Genomic DNA, 25,773 nt, shown 5'->3' on the forward strand with positions numbered 1-25,773 from the left:
CTCTCAGAGTCTCTGAAATCTACAGTGTCCTTCAAGCATTTACATACACTTATTAAATACTACTTATACATTCAATGCTAGATATACAAAAATGTTCAAGCCATTTTCATGCTTTTCCTGGGGGGGGGTAAAACAGGCCCTGTACTGTTGTTTTTAGTGCTATAATAGCTACACAATGATATTAATGCAATAAATACTTCAAGAGGACAACATACAAGGGAACTTGGGGTTGAGGAAATAAGTCAGTTAGTAAAGCGCTTGCCTAACTTCTGATCCCCTGTATCTATGCAGAAAGCTGGGCATTGCAGTGCATAACTATGATCCTAGCACTAGGAAAGCAGAGACAGGCATATCCCTCACTCACAGGCCGAAGGTCATTCCAAATCAGTGACTTCCAGGTTCAGTCAGAAACTGTCTCAAAAACTAAAGATGAACAAATGCCCTTGTCATATGATCGGGCATCTCTTGGGTATATTCCCAAGAGTGGTATTGCTGGGTCCAGGGGTAGGTTGATCCCGAATTTCCTGAGAAACCAAGAGATGCCCGATCATATGACAAGGGCATTTGTTCAACTATGTTCATAGCAGCATTATTTGTAATAGCCAGAACCTGGAAACAACCTAGATGTCCTTCAATGGAAGAATGGATGAAGAAAGTATGGAATATATACACAGTAGAGTACTACTCAGAGGTAAAAAACAATGACTTCTCAAATTTTGCATGCAAATGGATGGAAATAGAAAATACTATCCTGAGTGAGGTAACCCAGACCCAAAAAGATGAACATGGGATGTACTCACTCATAATTGGTTTCTAGCCATAAATAAAGGTCAGTGAGTCTATAATTTGATATCCTAAAGAAGCTAAATAAGAAGGTGAATCCAAAGAAAAACATATAGCTATCCTCCTGGGTAGGGGAAGTAGACAAGATTGCCAGGCAAAAAATCAGGATCTTAAGGGTGGGGTGGGAGGGGGGTAAGGGGAGATGGAGAGAGAAAAGTGAGAAGAGTAGGATGGGGAGAACTTGGGGCAACGGGATGATGGGGATAAAGGAAGGTTGGATAGGGGAGCAGGGAAGCCCATATCTTAATTAAGGGAGCCATCTTAGGGTTGGGAAGAGACTTGGACCTAGAGGGGCTTCCAGGTGCCCAAGGCGAGGTCCCCAGTTAGTTCCTGGGACAGCTGAAGATAGGGAACCTGAAATGACCCTATCCTATAGCCATACTGATGAATATTTTGCATATCACCATAGAACCTTCATCTGGCGATGGATGGAGATAGAGATAGAGACCCACACTGGAGCACTGAACTGAACTCCCAAAGTCCCAATGAGGAACAGAAGGAGGGAGAAGATGAGCAAGGAAGTCAGGACCAAGAGGGGTGCACCCACCAACGGAGACAGTGGGGCTGATCTATTGGGAGCTCACCAAGGCCAGCTGGACTGTGACTGAAAAAGCAGGGGATAAAACCGGACTCTCTGAATATGGCGGACAATGAGGGCTGCTGAGAAGCCAAGGACAATGGCACTGGGTTTTGATCCTACTTCATGTTCTGGCTTTGTGGGAGCCTAGCCAGTTTGGATGTTCACCTTCCTAGACCAGGATGGAGTGGGGAGGACTTTGGACTTTCCACAGGGCAGGGAACCCTGATTGCTCTTCAGACTTGAGAGGGAGGGGGAGAGGAGTGGGGGGAGGGGGAGAGGAATGGAGGGATAGGGAGAGGAGTGGGGGGAGGGGGGAGGAGTGGGAGGCTGGGAGGAGGCGGAAATTTTTTTTCTCAATTAAAAAAAAACTAAAGATGAGCATTGAGGAAGATATCTACTAGAGGAAGACACCTTTACCCTTCACTGCATGTGGATTCATACACAAACATGCACATACACATACATACAGCATACAAATACAAAAAAGTAGTTTATTATACCTAATATGTATGTATATGTTCACATGTGTGTGCACTATACACGTGCAACAGTAGATGTAAATACACAGAATAAAAAAGCTTCCTAAAAGATTTTCATTCTAGTAAGATGACTAAGAATATGCAAAAGGTATATATAATACATGTGAATGTTATATGCATATAGCATGTTAAAACATACTGTATATCCTTATAAAATGTGTATGTATTTATAGAATACAGAATTTATTTGATATTTGTAAAAAAAAAAAGGCTTGTTTTCCTCAGTACTTACTTTTGATGAAAAAGTAAATATACATAATGACACTTATTTCAAATACAAGATGTAAATGGCCAGGGAAAGAGAGTTCTAGAGATTAAACATATACTTTCAGATAAATTTAATAATAATCTTATTAGTTAATCTGAAACCATTTAGCGTTTGTTAAATCATTTTCTGTTAATGTACTGAGTACTCATCAAATACCAGGCACAGCACTAAACTAAGCATCTCTGAACTAGTCACATCTGGTTATTAGTTTCCAGGGGAACAATGTATTTAATTAATCACAATAATAACAATCAATAGCTAGTAACTGAAAAAGGATAAGTTGCTATGGGTTTAATAAATATATAGATAATTATAATTTTAACTTAATTTAAATTAATGAATATAAATACAAGTAAAGAAAAAACTTTATAGAGATATCCCACAAGAAAATGGTAATAACGTTGACTAAAGAATGAGGAAGACTCAGGAAAAGGAAAAGGTTGGCATTCTACCATCCGGGACAGTAGGTAGAACAACTGTGGAGGGAAAGATAGGCTAACTCAAGGGGGAACAGCACCTGGGCTGGGTGAGGCATGAAGAAAAGAAAGCAAGACTTGTGGTGAAATCAAGAATCACTGTGCCATCTGAAATTCTAGAGATGGACTGAACATGCAGTGAGTGAAAGGCACAATACACAGGATTAGAGATGAATTACTTAGACCAATGAAAAGACCTGTGGTGATGGGTGTAGCAGTGGAAGATAAAGTAAGGCATAGGAGAAAAAGACATAAAACACATGAAAATGATCAGCAACCTAATGTCTGTATTTAGAGTACATGAGAGAAAAGAAAGAGATAAGGATATACATGTTTGAAGAAATGATAGCAAAATAAGTTTTTAACTTAGCAAAATTTATGAACCTATAAATTTAGGAACTATAAACATAGGTAATATCCAGAAGAGTACAGTAAGTTACATGATAATCAAATTTCTCAAAAGCAGGAATAAAGAAAAAAATGTTAAATAATAGTTAGAAAAAGGAGATATCAGACTTTCCATAGCAAGTAATGAAAAAAGAAGACACTTAAGCAACACCTAGAAAATGCTTTTTAAAAGCACAGCCTTGTCAACTTAGAATTCCATTACTGAGAAAATCATCTTTCAAAACCACAGGGAAAGTAAACCCTTTCAAGATAGAGAATTATAGACTATTGTCAGGAGACCCACACTCCTAGAAGCAAAACAAGGAATCTTCTTGGTTGAAAGGCAACAATACAGGCAGAAATATAAGACTATCATCAAGATTTGTAATTACATGGGATAGATTTGAGATTTATTTATATAATTATGTGACTTTAAAAATAATTCACTTTAAATGAAAGTTGATAAGGTAGTAATGGCTTTATAATATATTAAAGTAAAATGTGTAACAAGAATAATTCACAGTATTAAAAAGAGAAGGTAATAATTCACCACCGGATTCTTATATATAAACTAGACTATATACATACATATATATATATATATACATATACATATATTAACTAGGATATATTGTGAAAACTATAAAATATATAAGCCAAGCCATGAACTACCCTCTAAAATATCAAAACAACTAATAGAGAGGATAAAAATAATTATTCAATTAATCAAAAAAGTAAATATATATTTTACTTTTTCTTTAATAAATTAACTGTAGTTTATATTCTATAATTGTCACACTCATTATTTCTTTTTAAAATACTTTTTCATGGAATGAATGACAGTTTATTTTAATATCCTTCCCTGTCAAAATTATCTCAAATTCTTACTCTTAAACTTTGAATTAGTGAATATAGGCCATAGTCAATCTATTAAAGGAAAAAGTTTTTTTTAAAAAAAAGGCAGAACCAGGCAGATAGAATAAATACAAATATCCATATTTAAAATTATTAGTGACACTAAATATAAATGGTCTAAATAGTCTAAATAAAAGGCAATGGCTGTCCAAAATGATTGAAACGACATTAACCAACTTTATATGCTGCCTAGGCAGAAAAATTCCAATAGATTAAAGGTAAAAATATTTTTTAAAAATATCAATATTAAGCTAACAGAGAAGAGATATTAAAATTATAAAAGTAGACTTCGGAACAAAGAATATAGCCATAATAAAGGTCATTTCGACAAAAAATAGTTTAAAACACAAGAAACACAAAACTTAAAGAACTACAAATACAAACACATGTATAATTAGAACTGTCAATTAGATATCTTTCACTATTAATAATTCACAGAAAAATAAATGAAGAACAAACAAAAATTAAGTAAATTACCAGGAAACTTGACCTTAATGGCATTCATAAAACATTCTTTCACAACACAACAGAATAAATAACCACTTCAAGAGTACACAGAACATTAATCAAGATAAACGTATTCTGGGAAATAGAGCAAGTCTCAAAAAATGTAAAAGGATTAAAGTGAAGATTAATCTGGGCAGTGTTTACAAACATGGGAGATTTATAAAATGTGAAGAGGAAAGAAGTTTCTCTCTGGGAAAAAAAAGAAAAGACATAGACTAATGATATTCTTTCTTATATTAAAATTGTGACTAGCTAACTGTACAACATTAACACTGGTTAAATGTGAATATGTGACTGAATATGTGCAATTCTCCCACAGTCCATAGTTGACAATCCAATAAGCACTTTGTTTCCTTCAACAAGAAGAGTCCCCGCCCGTCTCTTCCCAGACCAACAACCCTGAGCTGGGAGAAATGGGAAATGTTCTGCATCTTCCCTCTCTTGTAAGGTCTGCCTGTCATTGGTGTCCCTCCTTTCACTTCATACTGTCCCTTGGGTAAAGCTCTGAATCTGGGCTGGTGAGTATACCTAACCTCATGTGGAAATGTTTTCTGACCTCCTGTTTTCCCAAATTAGTTCTAAATTTAAAAAGAAAAGATAGTGTTGTATGTTAGCCTCTAATCTTTTTCAAATAAAAATGTTATAAAATTTTCAGATTTTACACAAGTTTAAAGAGTTTATTACCGCTGGGAAGATAAAACAAAATACCAACAAAATTCCTTATAAAGTGGCAAAACATTAATTTTATTTATAAATAATCTTCCTTCAATTTCCTAAGGAGTCTACAGTACAGAATTAAACCATTCCCATACTAATTCAGACTTTGTTAGTAATAATTTGTGGTAATTCAATAAGGAAGGATATTAAAGTTAACTCTCATTCATTCAAAATAAAGTCTCCTCTAAAAAAGTAATGTGTGTGAAAATTATAGTCTATAGACCATAGTTAACCTATTTTTAACTTCACTTTCAACTAAACAAATCCCCAAACTCAGAATAACTGAATAAAATGCCTGTATAGTAAGCATTTTACTGCAGTCTCAGAGATAACTGGATTACCTTAGGCTCCTGACTTAGAGCTGCATTTCTTACACCATCCCTGCTTCCCTCTGCATTGGCCCAGTCCCCTTTTGTCAACAACAGGCTACTGAAAACTTCAGTTTGAATGTAGTCCATATTGGCTGCTGACTAATGAGTCTACATCACGTAACTGGGAAAGTTAGCCTTCCCTGCCAATGAGACAAGATTTATCAACTCCAAGGAGAAACCATTGGGAACATCCACAAGGGTCTTCTCCGAGAGGTTCAGCGAAGAAGGGAGACCTAACTTAAATCTGGCTGGGCATCCAAACTAAAGACAACTGAAAAGGGAGAAAGCAGAACACTGGAACTCCCCTTGGTCTGTGACTTGTTCCGTCCAGATGTCAGCAAGCAGCTTCCCTTTGTGCCTACTATGACGGACTACTCCCTCAAACCAATAGCCAAAGTAACATCTCTCTCCCTTAAGTTCTTTCGATCTGTTTTGCCACAAGAAGAAGAATAATAGATAATACAGTAACTTTTCAGGTTTTTGGTTCCTGCATTTGTTTGCTTTAGTCTACCAGATTTTAGATTCCAAACGTCCATGGTCAGAAGGGGGGTAATGTACAAAGCACAGCGGTTAACAATAGAGACTTTTGAGACAAAGCCACCCAAAGTTGTGAACCCTAGCACCTTTATCAACTGCAGAACATAAGCTCTTTGAACCTCAGAGAAAAAAAGAACTGGTCATCTTTATCAGGAAACCAATCTAGGCCCAATGAAGACAGGAGAGAAAAGGAGGTGTCCTGTGGGAGAGAAAGGAGTGGGCAACTTTCTGGGATACAAGAGACTCATTTGGAGTTAATGGACATATTTATGAATAATTTGGATCAAGTCACTTAAAAAAGCACAAAAGGAACACTACTTAACTAGGCCCAGAGTGGAAATTCAGGCCACTGAAATTCCCAGAAATTGGAAGGCAAGGGCAGGAAGATCATTTGCAAGATGAGTCAGCCTGAGCTACATAACAAGGTCCAAATCATCCAAGGCTACACACGGAAGCCCTGTCTCCAACAACAACAGGCAAACAAAAAAAATTATGCTGGTGATAGAGAAGCTAAAAACCTACATTCTTTCCAGACAAGAGATTGATTTAGACTCCACAGTCCAGGTATGAAGCTCGGCTCAGCCGTGTATTAGTTATTCAGTGCTGGTCAAGCTGCTTAATTTCTGAACTTCCATCTCTCCCAGCAGATGGTAACACACGACCAACCACACAGGAGTCGTCTGAAGACAAGCTAATTGACGGGCATGAAAGACGTTGTGCACAGGGTCAATGGTAAAGGAAGAGAGGCGTCACATGATCAGTTGCTCTTACACCCCCATCAAGGTTATTTCAGCACATTTCACTGTAAAAGTGGAATTGTAATTGTAATAAAACTCAAGAAGCTAAATGCATAAGCTGCTCTAAAATGTTTGCTCAATTCCAAATAGAGCACCCAAGAAGCCTAAGAGAAATCTCACGTTACACACTAAACTCATAGCGTGAAAGTGTCCCAACTGTGTCTGTCAGTAAGAAGTTCCCTGACCATCACACTCCATGACACACATTTAAAGCGGTGTGTTCTCATGAGAAGAAATGTCGCATTCCATGATGACTTTTCTACAAAGAACCACTTAACAGAAAAGAAATTTCTTTCTCTGCTTGAAGCGAGGTGGCCACATATTGCTCTCCTCTGCAAGCTTCACACTGTGCTCCGCAGAGGGAGGGTTAAATCAGCATGCTCACTGGAGCTAAGGAATGTTTACAATAAACTGCGCACTCTGACCACTCTGGATCTAAACTGGTTTCAGATGCTCCAGCAGAATGTAGAAAAGAGAACAGCGGGGTCCCCCTCCACCACCACAGTGATATTTAAGAAAGTTATTTGTAAGAAGAAAATGACACTTAGGCTTTGGGAATTTACTAAATTATATGGATAAGTTTGTTTTAGAAAATACAAGTGATTATATCAGTACAAAATTGAATAACTGTAATCCACCTATTATCAAGTTCTCATTAATGCCTTCTAGTAATTTATGTTTAATGTCAAACTTAAAATATACTTAATTCTAGTTGCAAGAAAAGTAAACTATGTTATTCACAAAAATTACTTAGAAATTATTAAAGTAAAGTCTGTTTAATATATAATAGATGTATATTCACATCAGAGCCACAGCATGCAAAATAAATGAGTGCACAGTATAGACATGATAAAACTTTCATGACGAGCTGGTGGATCTCCCCACTCATCATCTTAATCACTTCCTCCATTTACAAGCACATGATTAGTCATGATGGCAAGAGTGAAGGAACAATTAGCTTTCCAAGTAAAGAACTAGAAATGTTTCTAATTATAATCACATAGCACCCCTTTAAAAAGAAAAGGCAAAATCAAAGAATCAGACATCAAAAGGCCATTAGGTCTCAATACAGACCATTTCCAGACCTGGTTTACTGCACATAAAGCCTGCTTTGCAGTGTTTTCATTTTTCACTAAGATCAGAGATATATGGTTCAAATTATTGAAGTTTCTTCAAAGTTTCTTGACATTGTGTATTCTACAATTAAGATGAATAAATTCTTATCAAGTAGCAAAAATTGGAGGATTAAAATTTAACAGCTACCAATGGTAAAGAAACCTTAACTTTCATGACACCAAATTTCAGAAATTATGATTTAGAAAACACAAAGGAAATTCAATGAAGAAATAAAACTGTGTTTTTTCAATGATAAAAGTATGTAACATTTTTATCTATTGTTTACAAAGATCTGAAACAAACTTTCTCCTAGGTCTTCATGTCTGTTTGTTATACTCCTGATCTCTTGCTTGTACATTAACATACATTCAGATTCATGCTCTTGAAATATTAATTCCTTTTGAGGCGACAGTTCTCTCCTCCACTAGCTCATTTCTAGTTCTTCCTTCAAATGGTAGCTTACTGCCCTAACTGTGAAGAAAAGTCAGTCTTTCTTCAGTGTCCCTGGGCTCATCGACGACTCTGCTAGCACTCTTCAGTCATCCCCCTGTGGGGAATCAGGACCACCAGTTCTGTGTGCTTCTAGATTCCCAGGTACCATGCACTCTCCATGTCTACACAGCACTGTTCTTACAAATTCTCTGTGAATTATACTGTTACAGGCATGAGGCTCATGGTTAAGTGTTTGCCTCGCACACATGAGGCCCTAGGTACAATCCTCAAAACTGGGAGAACAATTAAATAAACTATTTGTCATATAAGCTATTGTGTTCAGAATGTAACCTGTAAGCATTCTCAAGAAGAACTCCAATAAAAAGTGGAGTGCAGACCTAAACAGAGAACTCACAACAAAGGAATCTAAAATGGCTGAAAGACACCTAAGGAAATGCTCAACATCCTTAGTCATCAGAGAAATGCAAATCAAAACAACTCTGAGATTCCATCTCACACCTGTAAGAATGGCCAAGATCAAAAACAATGATGACAACTTATGCTGGAGAGGTTATGGGGTAAAGGGAACACTCCTGCATTGCTGGTAGGAGTGCAAATTGGTACAGCTCCTTTGGATATTAGTGTGGCGATTTTCAGAAAATTAGAAAACAACCCTCCTCAAGACCCACTAGGGGGCCGGAGAGATGGCTCAGTGGTTAAGAGCATTGCCTGCTCTTCCAAAGGTCCTGAGTTCAATTCCCGGCAACCACATGGTGGTTTACAACCATCTGTAATAAGGTCTGGTGCCCATTTCTGGCCTGCAGACATATACACAGACAGAACACTGTATACATAATACATAAATAAATATTTAAAAAAAAGACCCACTAATACCACATTTGGGTATATATCCAAAGGATGCTCAATTGTGCCACAAGGACATGTGATCAATTATGTTCATAGCAGCATTGTTTGTCATAGCCAGAACCTGGAAACAACCTAAATGCCCCTCGACCAAAGAATGGATAAGGAAAATGTGTTACATTTATACAAAGGAGTACTACACAGCACAAAAAAAATAACGACATCTTGAATTTTGCAGGAAAATGGATGGAACTAGAAAACATTAGTTTGAGTGAGATAACCCAGACCCAGAAAGACAATTATCACATGTACTCACTCATTGGTGATTTTTAAACATAAAGCAAAGAAAACAAGCCTACAAACCACAATCCCAGAGAACTTAGACAACGATGAGGACACTAAGAGAGTCATACATAGATCTAATCTACATGGGAAGTAGAAAAAGACAAGATCTCCTAAGTAAATTGGGAGCATGGGGACCTTGGGGGAGGTTTGGAGGGGAGAGGTAGGGAGGGGAGCAGAGAAAAATGTAGAGTTCAATAAAAATCAATAAAAAAAAAGAGAAAACGAACTCCACTACTGAAATTAATACCAGACCAACAGATAATTTATGAAATTTGTTACCAACAAAACTTACTTTCTGCATTTCTATGAAGAAACCAGAACATCAGACAGCTAGCAAACAACATACAGTTGAGAAAGGTTTCTAAGATGGAGAGTTATGCATATATAAATGTTAAGGTGAATATGGCTGACAGACTCAGAAAGCATCTTAAATTACAATTCGAAATAGAGAAAGATGTGATATAACAGGAATTGATTAACAGGTGGAAAGCCTGGTGCATAAAAACTTCAATTAAGAAAATACAGAAGCAGAGAGTTTAAGAGAAGAACCTTAATGAGATCAGAAAGAATATTCTGGCATGGCTCCAAGAGGATGGAAACAGAACCGATTTCATGTGTAATTAGAGACAGAGGATCAGAGACGCGGAGGAGGACCAACTACTGCTCTAATAGTAACGACAACAGCTTCATCATACACCATACACTCCATGCGAAGAACAATTTTTTTAAAGGGATAAAGCTCAGAAGGAGTTGTCTGCAGTCTATTATATTAATAAAGCATATATCCAATGGTGTGAAAAAAATCAAAGAGCCCTCATGGCAACAGAGAATATGATGATTTTGGGGGGGGGGTTAAAAAAGTCATTTGGGAGATGGAGAGTCAGCCTTTGATTCTCTTATTAATTTTGCAGAAAGCTAACTGTGCTGCACTGCTCAGGAGGTCACTGGCTCCACACGCTTCCTGATATCCTCTTGAAAAAGAAGCAAAAGACCACAAAGCAAGCTGAGATCAAGGACTTCTTTATTTTAAGAAATCAAGTTTCAAAGTCATGAAGAGGTCAGCATGCATCTAGATGTTGGTGCCACAAACTAATCTATAATTGAATCTACATTGAGCCACAATAATTGATTCCAAAAGTGACGGTGCTGGCTAACATGAACTTAACTATGCAGTTATAAAGAGCATGGGAGTATACATATCATATTTAAAACTCTAGCCAAAGACTTCAGGCAAAGATAAGTTCTAGCTATATATAAAAAAAGATGGCATCTGCTTAGCATCTCACAAATTGTCTCCCCAAGTGATCACTAGAATACCTAGGAGGAGAAATAACAGGAAACAGTCTGATAACAGTAAACTGAATTATATAGGCAAGCCAACGGAAGCCTCCAGTAAAGGCAGAGCCAAAAACAGACTGAGAAAACTGCCCAGGTGTACTGCTAGACTCTAAAGCAGATGGAATTTGCTTCAGAAATTAGAATTGGAGCTAGAAAAATAAAAGATCCCGAATCTAAAAATATCCAAACATTTGGTAGCGGATTCTACTAGGATGATGTCCCAGAAGACATCTGGATTAGAGGGAAGGGTGCGTGAGGCTGGAGTACTGAACAGGGAGAGCTGCAAACTTCACAGCTCAACGAATAAAGATGGATATGAAATCAGGGAAGAATGTGTGCTGAAGAAACACTGAGAACTATAAATTCACATTCATTCAGAAAAATCAAAGACTCAGACGGCAGGTTATTAAAAGCTTCAGTATTAGAAAAACAGGATCTGCAGGCAATATTCCTAGACATCTAGAACCTCCTGGCAAATGATGGATGCTTTCTTCCAGTTGTTGATTTTTACAGAAGCAAGGACATCAAGCAGATCCACATGAATCTCAGGGAAGACAATGTACACCCAGAATGTGTAGCACAGAACACAGGAAGGTGCATAAACTGTGTGCTCTAAGTGTGTGTTAAACAAATAGAATATCAAAGTCAGGTGAGGTCCACCTTATTCAAGATGAAGTAATGAAGAAGAAAAGCAAAAAACTGGAGTCTGGAAGCCTCTGCAGAACCTGGGAAAGAGAACATCTAAGAGACACGCAAGAAAAATCTGTCTCTTCCTGTCTTATATTCCTCTTAGTGCTGGGATTAAAGGTGCGCACCACCACTGCCTGGCCTGTATGACTGACTAGTGTGGCTGCTGGGATTAAAGGTGCACACCACCACTGCCTGGCCTCTATGGCTAACTGTTGTGGCTGCTGGGATTAAAGGTGTGCACCATCACTGCCTGGCCTGTATGGATGACTAGTGCAGCTGCTTTGCACTCTGATCTTCAGGCAAGCTTTATTTATTAAAACACAAATAAAATATATTAAAACACAAATAAGACAATGTATATAAATGGGTAGAAAGATCACCAAAAACTAAATTGAAAACTCTAAAATATAGTCTCCTCATAAAAAGAGCTATGCCAGAGAGACTGGAATACAGTGGTGAAGTGGCCCAAAAGGTGCATATGGCCCACAGCGGAAAAGAAGGGATTTAGTGGGAAGACACGAAGTTCTGCACAGGCCAACCTGTCGCCACCACAGAACCTGGGTAAATGTTAGCAAGCCAGATCCAGCAAAATTCCTTAAAAACATTCAATGAGACTTACGATTTATCTAAGAAATGTAAAATTTAACATTTGAAATCATATATGCATTTTATAGCATTAATTTTATAAATTAAATTATGTTATATTAAGATGTTTAAAATGTCATGTGGTCCTTTTAATGAGCAGAATGCTTCTGAGAAGCTGTAACACTCATTCATGAATTTTAAAAAAATATAAAAAATCTCTTGGAGGGACGGGGTAAAATGTCTGTAAAGCACACACGGGGCCCTGGATAGCATTTTCAGTATGACACAAAAGAAAAACAATAAGGATGAAACAAACAAAACAACTTCTTAACAAATTAGGAACGAGCATCCTCTTATCAGCTACAGTGTGCCTGTGCCAAGCAAAGCCAACCATTTGCCAAACAGAGAGTATCTCGATGCAAGAATTGCCTATGAGCAGGGATGACCACACACGTGATGACAGGAAACAATTTACTGGACATTATAACAAAGCAGAAAACTAAGAGTTCAGAGAGAGACACAGAAATATTGAAATAGGAAGAGAAAATGATAATTGTTTGCTGACTATGTAGTTAGTATTGTACACAAACCAAGTCCAGTGAAAACTATTTTAAAAATTTTTAAACTTTGAAAATAAAATTAAGCAAAATTCTCAAATATAGCAGTTCAATATTTTAACTGCTTTTCTGTTCAGACTGACACATGAATTTTTAAAAAACTACAATTGTTTTTAAAAGATAAAATATAATAATGTGACCTATTAGGTACTTAAAATACAGAAAAATTTATAAATGTTTTATAAAAGATATTATGATAAATAATTTAATGGAGAAATATACTCACTCAGAAGATAAAAAGAAATTTTATTTATATTCAAACTAAAGGAAAAGTATTATAAATACAACGAAAACCCTTCAGAAGTTTTGAAAAACTTGATTCTAAAATTCAAAATGTAAAGTCAAAGTTGCAAATATCTAAGAAAAAAAACCTGAAGATAAAAACTAGTGTAGAAGGTACAGATTCTCACTCTGAAGGGGATTCAGGGTTACCATAGGCTTCAGGCAACTAAAACAGTACAGCAGGAGCTAGGTTACTTAAAGCAGTCAGAATCATTTAATTTTCCTAGTAATAAAAGCACTAATGGCTTTTAGTGCCAATAACCAGGGCCTCCTTTAGCACTCAGGACAGTCTGCTTAAACATAACCTCTTGTTAGAATGGCATCAAAACATTCCACTTTGGATTAGCCTAGAACTTGAATGGCAGTAATAATAAACTCAACAATAAAATAATTCATCCATGATATAAACTTGATATAAATCTTCTCGCTGTAGTTAAGTGGATCCCAGATGATCTCAGACCTGTCTTATAATCTTCTTCTTACTCTCCAACTCAGCTGTGAAGAAATCACATTACAGCTAGATATGAAAATAATGACACTACCTTAAGGATTATATCAGTTACTAATTTTAGTAGCAATACAACAGAAAATGGCTGGGAGATTCTTCTCAGTGGGTAAGGCACTTGCCATACAAGTGTGAGACTCGAGTCTGTACCATCAGCATCCACATAAATGCCAGCCAGATGTGGCAGCCCAGCTGTACTTCCAACCTCAGAAGACAGAGATTAGGAATCCCCAGAACAATCTAATCATCTAGAATAGCCTTAAGGGCATGCTGCAGGCCCTGCCTCAATGACTAGATAGTGATCAAGGAAGACTCTTGACATGAGCCTCCACATGAGCACATGTGCTAGTGTGTGCATACACATGCACACATGCACACACATGCATACTCTACATACAAAAATATACAAGAAATATAGTAATAGAAAAATATGTATTGTTTCCATTAATACTTTTAATTAGTTTTTAAATATGTTTCAATCAGTTAAAATCAGCATGACATCTTTGTCAATTATAAATTATAGACCACTTTTCACACTATGGTAGGATATTACTTGTTCTAGTTCTCCAAGAAAAAATTTAGGAAGTACAAGTTTGTTTTCAAATGAGAATAAAATATCTTATAAATTTTGTGATGGTTGGCGTTAACTGTGATGGGCCTCTCTACATGGCTCTGGGGATTTTCTTACTTGGGCTAACCGGGTTTGGAAGGCCCACCCTGTGAGCGGCACCATGCCACTAAATGAAAAGTAGAGAGGAAGCTGAGAAGCAAGCACACCTTAAGTTCTTGCTCTCTGCTCTTGACTATAGATGTGTATGATCAGCTACTTCAAGTTGGGGCTGCATCAACTCCTCTGCAGTGATGGACTGCAGCCTGGAATTGTGAACTGAGTAAACTCTTAAGTTTCTCTGGTAAGTTGTTTTCAAATATATATTTTTTAATTTTTTTCCTTTTTAAAAAAAATTTATTTATTTTACATACCGACCAGTTTCCCTTCCCTCTTCTTCTCCCATCCCTACTCCCCCTTTCACTCCTCTTCCATCTCCTTCAGAGGGGGTAAAGCCTCCCACGGTAGCCAAAAAAACATGGCATATCAAGTTGAGACAGGACCAAGGTCCTCCCCCTTGCATCAAGGTTGGGCAAAGCATCCCACCATAGGGAATAGGTTCCAAAGTGCCAGCTCATGCTTAGGGGACAGATCCCACCAGGGTATTTTCAACAGCAACTGGGAAAGAAATTAAGATACAAGGTGAACTTATAAACATGTTTTCATATACACCTAAAGCACAGTGATTAATAATTCCTTGTCACTATTCATCAATCTCATAAACAAAATGACTAAGCCATGGTTCAACATGCTGGCAATATTTAAAACTAGAACTAGAATTACACTATTATATTACTATACTTCAAAACCCTAATACTGCACTGTTGTAACTGCTTCCCCTTTCCATCACCCATTCAGGCTCCTGGGTGAACTCGAAGGCTGTCTGTGCCTAATGCAACTGCATCCTTTCTTTGTTTTTTTTTTCTGTAGGCAGTTCTTCATTTAAAAAGCCTACTGACAGCCGGGCAGTAGTGGCACACACCTTTAATTCCAGGAGGCAGAGGCAGGTGGATCTATGGGAGTTTGAGGCCAGCCTGGTCTACAGAGTTAGTTCCAAGATAGCCAAGGCTACACAGAGAAACCCTGTTTGATACCCCCTCACCTCCAAAAAGGAAAAAAAAATTAAAAATAAAATAAAAAGTCTATTGAAATAAAGCCCCATTTTGAATAGACACAATTATTTAGTGTTCTATCAAGATTAGTTCCTAGTAAATACAAGGACAGAAACACTGTCATTATAACTTTGCAGTTTTAATATTTTTAAGCCATTCCTATTTGAAAATTAATCCCTGTTGCCTATTAATACTATAAATGTTGATTCAAAACAGCAAACAAGCAGCTTTAAACAAGGAGATTTAAAACAGATTAATAGAAAAAGCTTTTTCAACCAAATACAACTTATTTTAAAAATAATGTCCGGGGTAACTAATCTGTGTTTCTACTTAGTCGGAGATTCTAAGTACTATACATGTAAAGAGAGGGGTGTTATTTTTTAAATCTATATGTCAGTTTGTTGGAAAAGTAACATACAAACCCTATTTTCTAACTTTAAACAAAATTAGGAAAAGTAGGCAAAGAAGACAGTCAGCTAAGTTCTTCATAAACATACAACTTCATGGAAAGGCTTTCAATGAGATGGGGACATTTGCTGAATGCTACTAGCATTAACAGTAGGCTTCAAACCAGTTCAAATAGAAACATAACTCAAGAACATTCTAAACTGAATTGCTTAAAACCCCATTTAGACATTCTCACACTAACTCAAATTTTACCTGAAAAAGGCAGCTAACATAGGAAAATATAAATAGGCATTTTCAAGAAAGCTATAAATGCAGAAGCCTTGATTTAAAAGAATATTTTTATATATGTGAATGTGTTTATGAGTATGTAAATGTAGTGAAATGAGCCACTAAAATGCCTCCTATTGTCCTTTTCACGCAGCACTTGTTCCCTTATCATCAACCCTTTGTTAATATGCAGATGCAGGACTGGTCGTGGGAGGTGTCTTCTCAGTGTCAGAGGTCCAAGACCATTGGTTGAACAACAGAGAAGAAAGGCCTTCCTTAACTCTCCTCTGGGCTTTCCACTCACTTTCAGCTGATGCTCTGAAAACACCAGTGAACAGTTAAGTTCTGCCAGATCCAAGGTCTGGGTGCAGGGCTGCTATCCTGCATATGTCTTGCCTGACCGAGGACTTTGCCCAACAGAAATGCGTGTGCATATGCACAATTTTACGCTGACCACATTATGATCCTTCTTTTCCTCAGGCCATGATTTTTTATCTTTTTTTTAAGTTATGGAAAAATAGAACTGTGTAGAATGAACTATTTTATACCAGGAGTCTTTGTTCCACATCTAGACTTGTGAGATAAGTAAATTACTACTTTCTATTACTGATATTATTAGAAAATCACACAAATTGTCAATGTAGTTTTGGTATAAGTTATATTTCATGTGTGCTTTTCAAAATGCAAAGAATTAAGATAGTATAAACTTGTTTTGTGTCACCTTTTGAATTTTGTTGCGAGAAAGGAGTTTGAAAAAGTTGTTCATCAAAAATGTTTTAAAGGCCTCCCCGAATACTTCAGACAATTTCTACACTACTTCATGCCTTATTAAATTTTAGTTCCCACAACTTAGCATCAAATTTGATGAATACAGGAATATGAAAAGGGAATAAAGTAAATCTACCATCTAAATACATCTGCTGAGAGTTTTATTTATGTATGTATTTATCTAGTTATGTTTGGTCTGGGACTCAAGCCCAGTCCTTTCTATGATGACAAATTTTAACTGCCCTAAGAATAAAAGGAGCAATCGCATTGCAGTATCAATCCTTCAAACATGAACACTATATTGTTCTGTGGCATCCAATCACTTTCTAGATGTATAGTCTACTGGTTATCCCATATCACTGAAAAATAAAAAACACATACAATTCATGACATTTACAGTTACAGTTATTATATACATCAAGTAGTAAAACTACTTTCTATAATAAAAATGAAACATGAAATAAAAATGATCAAACCACATAGAGAATGAAAATACAGAATGGTAGCAGTCAGCAACATTAAGATACTTTCAGATCCTAACAGTGGTTAACAAGTGAGCTCTCTAGAGTTAGCATTCCAAGTGAAAGACTGAATGCAGTCTCTGCTGGCTAGTCTTCATGATCAACATTACTGCATGGAGAATCACCCAGAAGACTGAGTGGTGAGAGGACTGATAGGCATATCTGGAACAGCATCTCCAGATTGACAGAACAAGGCAGACACACCCTGAACAATGGCTGGAGACTCCTGTGGAATCCAAGTGGGAAAGGGGAGCCAGCAGAGCACAGGCGCACTTGTCTCTGCTTCCTCCTGCCATCAAGAGACCTGCTCTGCTCTTCCACACCTTCCCTGACACGATGCGGGGAACCTCTAGAGCCAGGAACCAAGAGGTCTTTCCTAAGTGACTAATATGTGATCCAAAGTGTCCCCTTAAATAATAATAGCTTTGAAATATCAAGTTGAAATTGAAACCAAAGACTAAATTGGCCATTTCAACTGTTTAAAAAGAGGATCAGCACCATTTCATACACTACCCAGCCCTTTACATCTCTGGCACACCTATGTCACAATAAAGTCACACAATTTCCCCTAACGTCACATTCATTATATAGCATCCAATTAATAGGATTACATGTACATGGTTACAAAATTCTGGGATGAAATTCTATGAGAGAATCAGAAGACCTAGGATGGGGGTGAAGACACCGGAGAAGTGTGCCTGAAAAGGCGAGGCAGCAAGGGGAGACAAGCATTCTGAGTAAGACCAGAGATGGAAAGGAAATGAGACTGGCCACGGAGGGCAGGATCTCCAGACAGGACAAGATCAAAGCCCAGGAGAGCTTCCCATGTGCCCACACTCTGTGAAATCAGGTAAAGAGCTCCCCCTGTCTGACAGGCCTGCTATTAGCAATCCACCTTTCTGATTATCCCTTACGTTTTTAAATTCTTTGACTTATGCTAAACTCACTAGATGCTCAAATATGAACTTACATACTTCGGCCTTGTCTGCCATCCTTAACTATCCATTTAACTGCACATACAAAACAGTCCTTATTAAATAAGCCAAAGAAAGAATACCTACATGAGTACATAACACCATGGTCTAAACACCAGATTATTTTTACCTTTGGGCATATTTAATAAAGGGGGAAAAAAGCTTTCGAGAAGTCAAGGCAAGTTTTTACATATTAGGGCTGCAAAATGAAATCATACATAGGCCAACAAAACAGTACAATTCTTAGATCAACAGGAGTTAACTGTCGCTCCTTGGAATATTCTCCATTTGGAAAATAGCCAGCTTCTGCTATTTACTTTGGAGTTCCAAATTCATGATGACTTCTTCTGTTATTGTCCATTTTGGTTACTGCTGTTGTGCTGGGTACTAAACTCTTAAGACCATCAGTCAAGTGCTCAAAATGAAGGCACTGACTACCTAGGGATGGAAGTCATGAATCTACCAGGGAATTTTACTTAATGTCAAAAAAAAAAAAAAACCCACCTCCAAATAAAATTTGTTATTTTTGGTATGGTCCTTTCAAGCCCTTGATGAGTGTTAGTCTTGTAATGAATCAAGATGACAATTTAACACTTCATGAGTATAACTGCTTGCCTTCTGATCCCCCTTTATGGCATCTGGTTCATGGTTGGTGTGACAAATAAGCAGTAAGTCCTTGTGTAGATAAAACATTGCTTCTTGTGATGTCATAGTACATGAATTATTCTAAGATGTTGTTTAGCCAGTAAGCCAATGCATTTTACTAAGAAACAAAGCAAGGGGGAAGAGCTGGGCTGCCGTCTTCCCAGGGAGAATGTGATACAAGGCATGCTTGATGGGAGGTGTCCTTTGGTGCAGTTCTGTAAATGCCTGTGGTTTGGAGGTTTGGGGAAGAAAACAAATTAGCTAGGCACACTGACCTCAGGGGAATGGCCCTGCCCCTCGAATCCCTTGGATCAGGTGCCACGCTGATCTTCCTCCAGTAAAATTCCTTCTGCTCTGTACTGCCACTGCCAAATTTCTTAAATAACCAAATGGTTACATGGTCCTCTGGGAATGTGCTTTCTTACATTACCTGACATATGGTAAGAACTGAGTATTTATTAATAAATCAGTATTTTTCAGCTAAAACTTTCACAATAAAAAGCAGTCAAATAGTCCACTCACTATGTAAGCAGATGGGAAAGGCCAGTTCTAATGCCATCCGTGTGTGTACCTTCATGCATCGGGAAGTAGACAAAGCCCTTCCTAAACAATGCTTAGGTAGTGAGCCTTTGTGAACATAACGACTAAACACTTTATGACCCAACAAAGTCTGCACAGTGATTTCTAAAGCCCTAAGACCTAAATCTCATTTTGTGAAAATGTGTTTCCACTTAAGAGGAAGAGGGCATCTGAAACCACTAAGTTTTTTCTCTCATTCCTATCATTGAAAAACAGCTGAACTAGTTTTTCTGTTAAAAAAAAAAAACAATCAACTAGTTAGACTAAGTCTGAAAACAGAGAACCGTGATGGGAAAGCAACGAGCAGCAGCGCCCTACAAGGCTACTGTGAACTGGACACTCACAGCCTAGCTAATTTGGCTCTCAGTGTAGTATGAGCAACTTGTCTGTGCTTTAGTGTTGTTTTTATTTTCTGTGTGCAGTCAATGTGCCTGCCAGGACAGCAGGAAAGTCATGCATCCAGGGCCCACAGGGGGCTTGGGCTGCTCTGGCACTGAAGTTAGAAAGTTGTCCACCACTAAGTGGGCGCTCAGGATAGAGCCCAGGTCCTGGGGAAGAGAAGTGGTCCTCACAAACATTGAGCCATTTCTCCAACCCCAAGTAAGAGCAATTTTCAAAACACTAAATATTTTGTAATTTATTTTTTACTCACTTCAAAGCTTCCTCAAATTTATTGATCTTCCTCTGAGCATCTTCTTTCTCTTTATCAAGTTCACTCTGCAATTCATGGACCTGCCGAGAGAATCCGTGAAACTCACTGGAAGACAAGGGTACTGAGAGACACAAAAAAACAACAGTCTCAAGTCCATTGGAATATAAATTCAGACTCAGGTCTTTCATGGCAGAAACCTACTTAATCATAGAATAACTTCAATGTTCTACTCGCAATATAATTTTTCAATTAAAAGCTAATAATTATACTTGCTTAAAATGAATTGGCATACATCAACTTCAAAAATGTACCAACCACTTTGATATTTTTTTAAGTATCATAGTTTTGACAAAGGAAAGAATTTTCATAGGAGAAAAAGATTAGAATAAGTGATATGTCTGCATTAACCAAATATAGAAGGGCTATTATGAAATCTTCCATTGTTGAACATGAGTTGTGCACACATTGACTAAGTTTGGAACAAAATCTCCATCATGACTGCCTCTTTCCTGCATGCAGCAACCTGGGAGTAGGTGGGACTCAACTCAGTGTTGGAAAGCATCACTTACAGACCTTCTAGACCACTGTAGGACTGAACATGAATCGACGGGGTTGAGATAAATGAAAAGACAAGCAGCGCACCACACACACACTGTCACACCATCATCGCCATCATCACCACTCCCAACTACCACCCCCCACACTTTAAATCTATGTCACACATTGCAATGGAATTAACCAAAAGTAGTTAGGTATTTTTAATCAATCTGGTTGAGGACCTATTTAAGTTAAATCCCACATTTTCTGGACTTTCTTTTTATATTCACCTTGAATTTTCCCCTATGTTTAAGGAAAATAAATTAGTAAAATCAACTATATTCTTGTAAACTAATAGTAGTGAGGCCAGGGAGGCATTTTTACATAATACCAAAAAAAGCCGCTACTAGTTTCTATGATGACAACCACTAAGTCAAGACCTGAGAAGTGGAGGGTTTGATGCATGCTGAGGCAGTGAGTGACCAGAACTAGCAGACACAGCATCCCTTCCTGGTACTGTAATGATCAACTTAGAATATCTCATAAATACTATTTTTCTTATGATCAGAAGAATCATTTCACCTTGAAAATCTTTACCACTGAATTTAGTTACATAGGAAAAAAATTACATAGAAAAAAGGAAAGTATGTTCACAATTTGCCAGGCTCCCAGACTTCAAATACTGTCTCACTTCTTATATATTCTTGGATATTACAATGCTTGGCATATAGTGAGCATGTTAAATTAGAATATAAACAAACTTTATACATTAGGCACATTTTTGGGAAATTCTAGCAAGAATTACAGGATGAGTTTAAATGGTCATATTCCTACTTCTCTGGTTATTTAGCACACTATGTCTCAGTCCTTCTACAAATGAAGATCAACAATAACCATATCAAAGTATTCTGATAAAAGTGAATTACTTCAGGCAAGGTTCTTATGAATACGAGAACATAAGAAATTCTCAATGATAAAAATTATAGATGCTATTTCAGATTTAACACCAAAGTACTTTTGGTTACTCCAGGTCATTATGAACAACAGTCCAATGTGTACAGTATACAAACTGCTTGCCTTTCCATAGAGCAGACCCTGAATTGCCAAGCAACCTGAGTTCTTCTAAGTGCTCTGTATTGCTCGCTATACAGTCTTAACCGCTTTCAAATGTGGGCTTCCACTTCTTAATGCTGGTTAGTATGTGACATACGCACCTGGATAAAATAGTTCTAAGACCGTCAGCCCCATTTTTGAAGGGAGAGGGAGCTAGCTGGATGGGGCAGAAGGACTCCCCTCTTGGCGAGAATCCATGCATTGATGCACATGCTCTTACGCTGGTTCTCACTCAGGTCACTATCTGTGTGACAGCGTCCTGACCCACACCAGAGCAGTCATTAAAGGACATTCTGGATTTGCTTTCTCTACACAGAATATGTGAGTGTTGCATGCTTGAGATCTTTTTTTTTTAAATTATAGCTTTATTTTGATATATATTTCAGGTATTTGCAGATAATATACAATTAAATACCTGCAAGTAATCAATGTATACTGATTTTGATGGATGACTATAGCTTAATATTTGTGTTGGGAATATTATATAGATGATTTTTACATTAAACTATGAAACAACATAAAGGTAATCTACTTTTATTTTTTCCACTTATATTCTATTTATTTATTTATTTTTAACACAGAGTAATGCTGTGTTGCCCAAAGGTAATGTGGAGTAAGATTTAAATGTTTTACTTCTAATCTTCACTCAATATGTAGTTAATAATAAACTATACTATTTAAGGCAATTAAGGAACTTAGTTTACTACCAAATGTAAGAATTTACTGTAATAGTTGATTTCAGTAGCCATAAGCACATTTGTTGAACACATGATAAATATACTCTTTCATCCCTCAAATTTAAAGAATCAAGAAATGATGGGGAAAAAAATCCAAGCAGTTGAATTTGGCATAGCAAAGAGCACAGGGCCAGGGTTAGTCCCAAAACCAAGCAGGTGGACAAGATTGCCTCTTAACTACTCTAATCTCCATAGTCCAGTATTTAAAATATGGGTGACCTCATTGCATGATTTTATTAAGTACTATAACAGCACAATTTCCTTTCTCTTTTTTAACTTTGGGGAAGATATATATATATATATATATATATATATATATATATATATGGCTGTTGTGAACATTTAAAAATTATTTAAATATAATTATACAAAGTACACAAGAATGCTAAGCACTGGGAAACTGTACTTTAGTGTTTAGAACTTACATCTGTCAAGAGTTACGGAAGATTTTAGGGAGGTAAGTCAAGTCTAGCACACTTTAGCCTGAGCATGTAGCGTCTGCCTGTGTTCTGTGGGTAAACAGCACCATCACTTTTTACTCTCAGTGCCTGTTTGGAAAACAAGCACTAGGTTATTTGTAGGAGGCAGGTGTTTCCTTACTAGTAAAATCATTTACTCTAGCCATTTCCTGATTTAACAGATTAGGACACTTCATCAAACAATGACGTTTAGTTTTATGGCCTATTATTTGTTTGATGTTCAAAGATCTGAAGACCAGGCAACAGCCACCAGAGATCAATAAAGACCATGAGATAATATGTGTGTGCTTAAATTAGGGACAGCATCTGACGCTGTTTCTTCCACCTCAAAGACTAGTGGGATGGTATGCTCCCATCCTGCTGCTTTCGCACTGGCATGAGGAAATAATGTCATTCAGATGGCATTTCCTCCTTCTAAACAGATATTCAGAACCACATTTTATACGGAAAGTTATTGAATGTGCACACCTGTAACACCCTCCAAACAAAAGCCCTATACATCCCATTCAGCTATCCGGTTACACAGTCCAGGCCTCCGTGAGATTTATGTCAGCTCTTTGAGCTGTCAGAAGAATATTCCCTCGGGGGGTACAAGACATCAAATCTTCAAGGCTTGCAATCCCAGCAGGTTTAATAAAGAAAGAGGAACAGATGTCAATTTAAAAGGGGGAGACTATGGAATTAATTGTGAAACAAAAAGTGACACACTGAGCAACCTTTTCTTTCAATATAAACAATATCAGTAACGATTGCAATACAAACAAATGCAGTTATTTTTCTTCTAGAGATTATTTTAAACAAGTCATGTTTATACTGAGAACCGCAAAATGGATTCTGGTTATTTTATTTAAAGTGAGGTCAATTGATAGCTCTTGGAAAGGGAATAGCTGCAGTCACCATGCCTAATAAAGAGGTTTCAGTCTCCTTTTAGAGGTGAACTACAACAGGAATTGCCAGCAGGTTAATGATAAAGATGGAATTATTACAGACACTTAGGCATTGCCTTCCTAAAACAATGCATTGACTCCCCTCTTGACCTCAGAAGGGAACAAAAGTCAAGATGAAAGTGTGGCCTCTCCATCTTTGTTTTGCATCTGCCTCCTTTCTTTCAGGTCACTCAGTTATCATGGTTCCTCATCCAAGACAAATCTATCTAGCAGCCAGTGTGACCTAATGTATCTCAGTGACTTTCAAACCACCACCACAACAGTAACTGAGGGATCTTACTGTCAGTTTTATATTGTCCTTGCTCCAGACCCCACAAAAAAGCTAAACAGTTTCCAATTATTATTCTGAAACTTGGACTCTAAGAACAGCAGAGCCTAGCAGGACAGAGCCTTGGAGCACAAACAAGCTTCTCTAAGGAGTCAGCTTGTCCCCTCAAGCAATAAAGACTCCTTCAGATCATCCTGCAGAACTAGAGCTGAGATATTGACCACAGGGTGGTTGGAACTACTTAACTATGCATACTATTTGCTGCCTCCCTCCCCGACAGAATGCTTTCTCTGACTAAGCCTAAAGCTCTTGTTCCTGCCCAGAACATGGGCTGGGTTCACTGAGCCACTTCTCCTGTTCCACCGATTAAGTCTCCTTTGGTTTTCACTACTACTGGACTTTGCAGTGTGTTAGGAGGAAGCCTTTATTCTGTGAATGCTGCAATGTGGGCTTTTACCCTAAGCTCCAGTTACAAAACCAGTTCTCATATTTCTTTCCTTTAGTCTAGTCCATGAGAAAGGTTGATAGCAGAACCTTAGTTTACTCGGTGGTTAAAAACTCAAGAAAACAGTAGAAGAAAAGGCTGTCTGGGTTTGTCTCTCCATGGCACACTTCTCAGGTGTGCCTTGCTCCTAGACACCAGTCCATCCTGTTCCACAGGCCAGCAGATCAGAGGAAAGTTGGCACAAACAGCAAGAGAACATTGGGCCAGAAAGGTGTTCCACAATGGAAGATAAGCCAGAGGTCTTCCCAGGGCACAGTGGATGAACAGTACACCCAGACTAGCCTAACCCAGTGCCTTACACACTAGACAAGACTTCCAGGTTTGTTTTTTGGTAAGTAAAATATTTAGGGAACTACATTTTTCAGCAATAGAAACTGAAATACTTCAATAAAAACTATTTCCTCTTCCTATCCAGATACCATTTTTAGATATAAATATACTAAACATCTTGCATTGAACTAGAATGAATAAAAATAATTACAATTATTCATAATAAAAAACAAAAAGCACACAAACATAGATCAATACATAAGAAATCCTATTTTGCAAAAGGTGACCACACTCTATCCTATGCATCTCTTAGCTGTGTTAAGCTCTTAGAGGGCAGAGTGCCTAACTATTCCCAGCCTCATATTAGCTAATAGGATGACTTGTCCAATGTAAGCATTGAAAGTATATCTATTGAGAAACTAGTTGGACACAAAAGATCTGTTACAAAATGGATTGAGAATGCCACCATACACACCAGGGTTAGCTTTAGTTTATATATATTTTAATGGAAGGGTAAACCTCATTTTCTATTATATGCATATTTTATAAGTGGATTCATTTGGCGAATATTAAAATAACAAAACTATCAATAAAACCTTTGTTACTTCTACTTTTACTTTCCATGTCTTATAGTAAAACATTTCATAACTGAAAATTTTCAGTCACAAATCTG

The 25,773-nt window shown here is 37.4% G+C and overlaps 1 protein-coding gene across 2 annotated transcripts in view; it reads right to left on the reverse strand.

The window, feature by feature from the left end:
- Positions 1-25,773, reverse strand: part of Cep112 (centrosomal protein 112) — a 396,051-nt gene that overhangs the window by 250,834 nt on the left and 119,444 nt on the right. For both annotated transcript variants that reach the window (XM_041635859.1, XM_041635858.1), the window contains exon 17: positions 20,245-20,324. In XM_041635859.1, coding sequence (XP_041491793.1) covers positions 20,245-20,324 — 80 coding nt within the window. The remainder of the gene's footprint in view (positions 1-20,244; positions 20,325-25,773) is intronic.

The sequence above is a fragment of the Microtus oregoni genome, unplaced genomic scaffold (assembly GCF_018167655.1).
Source record: "Microtus oregoni isolate MIOR12 unplaced genomic scaffold, Mior012 000048F_ref0000485, whole genome shotgun sequence".
NCBI classification, from domain to species: Eukaryota; Metazoa; Chordata; class Mammalia; order Rodentia; family Cricetidae; genus Microtus; species Microtus oregoni.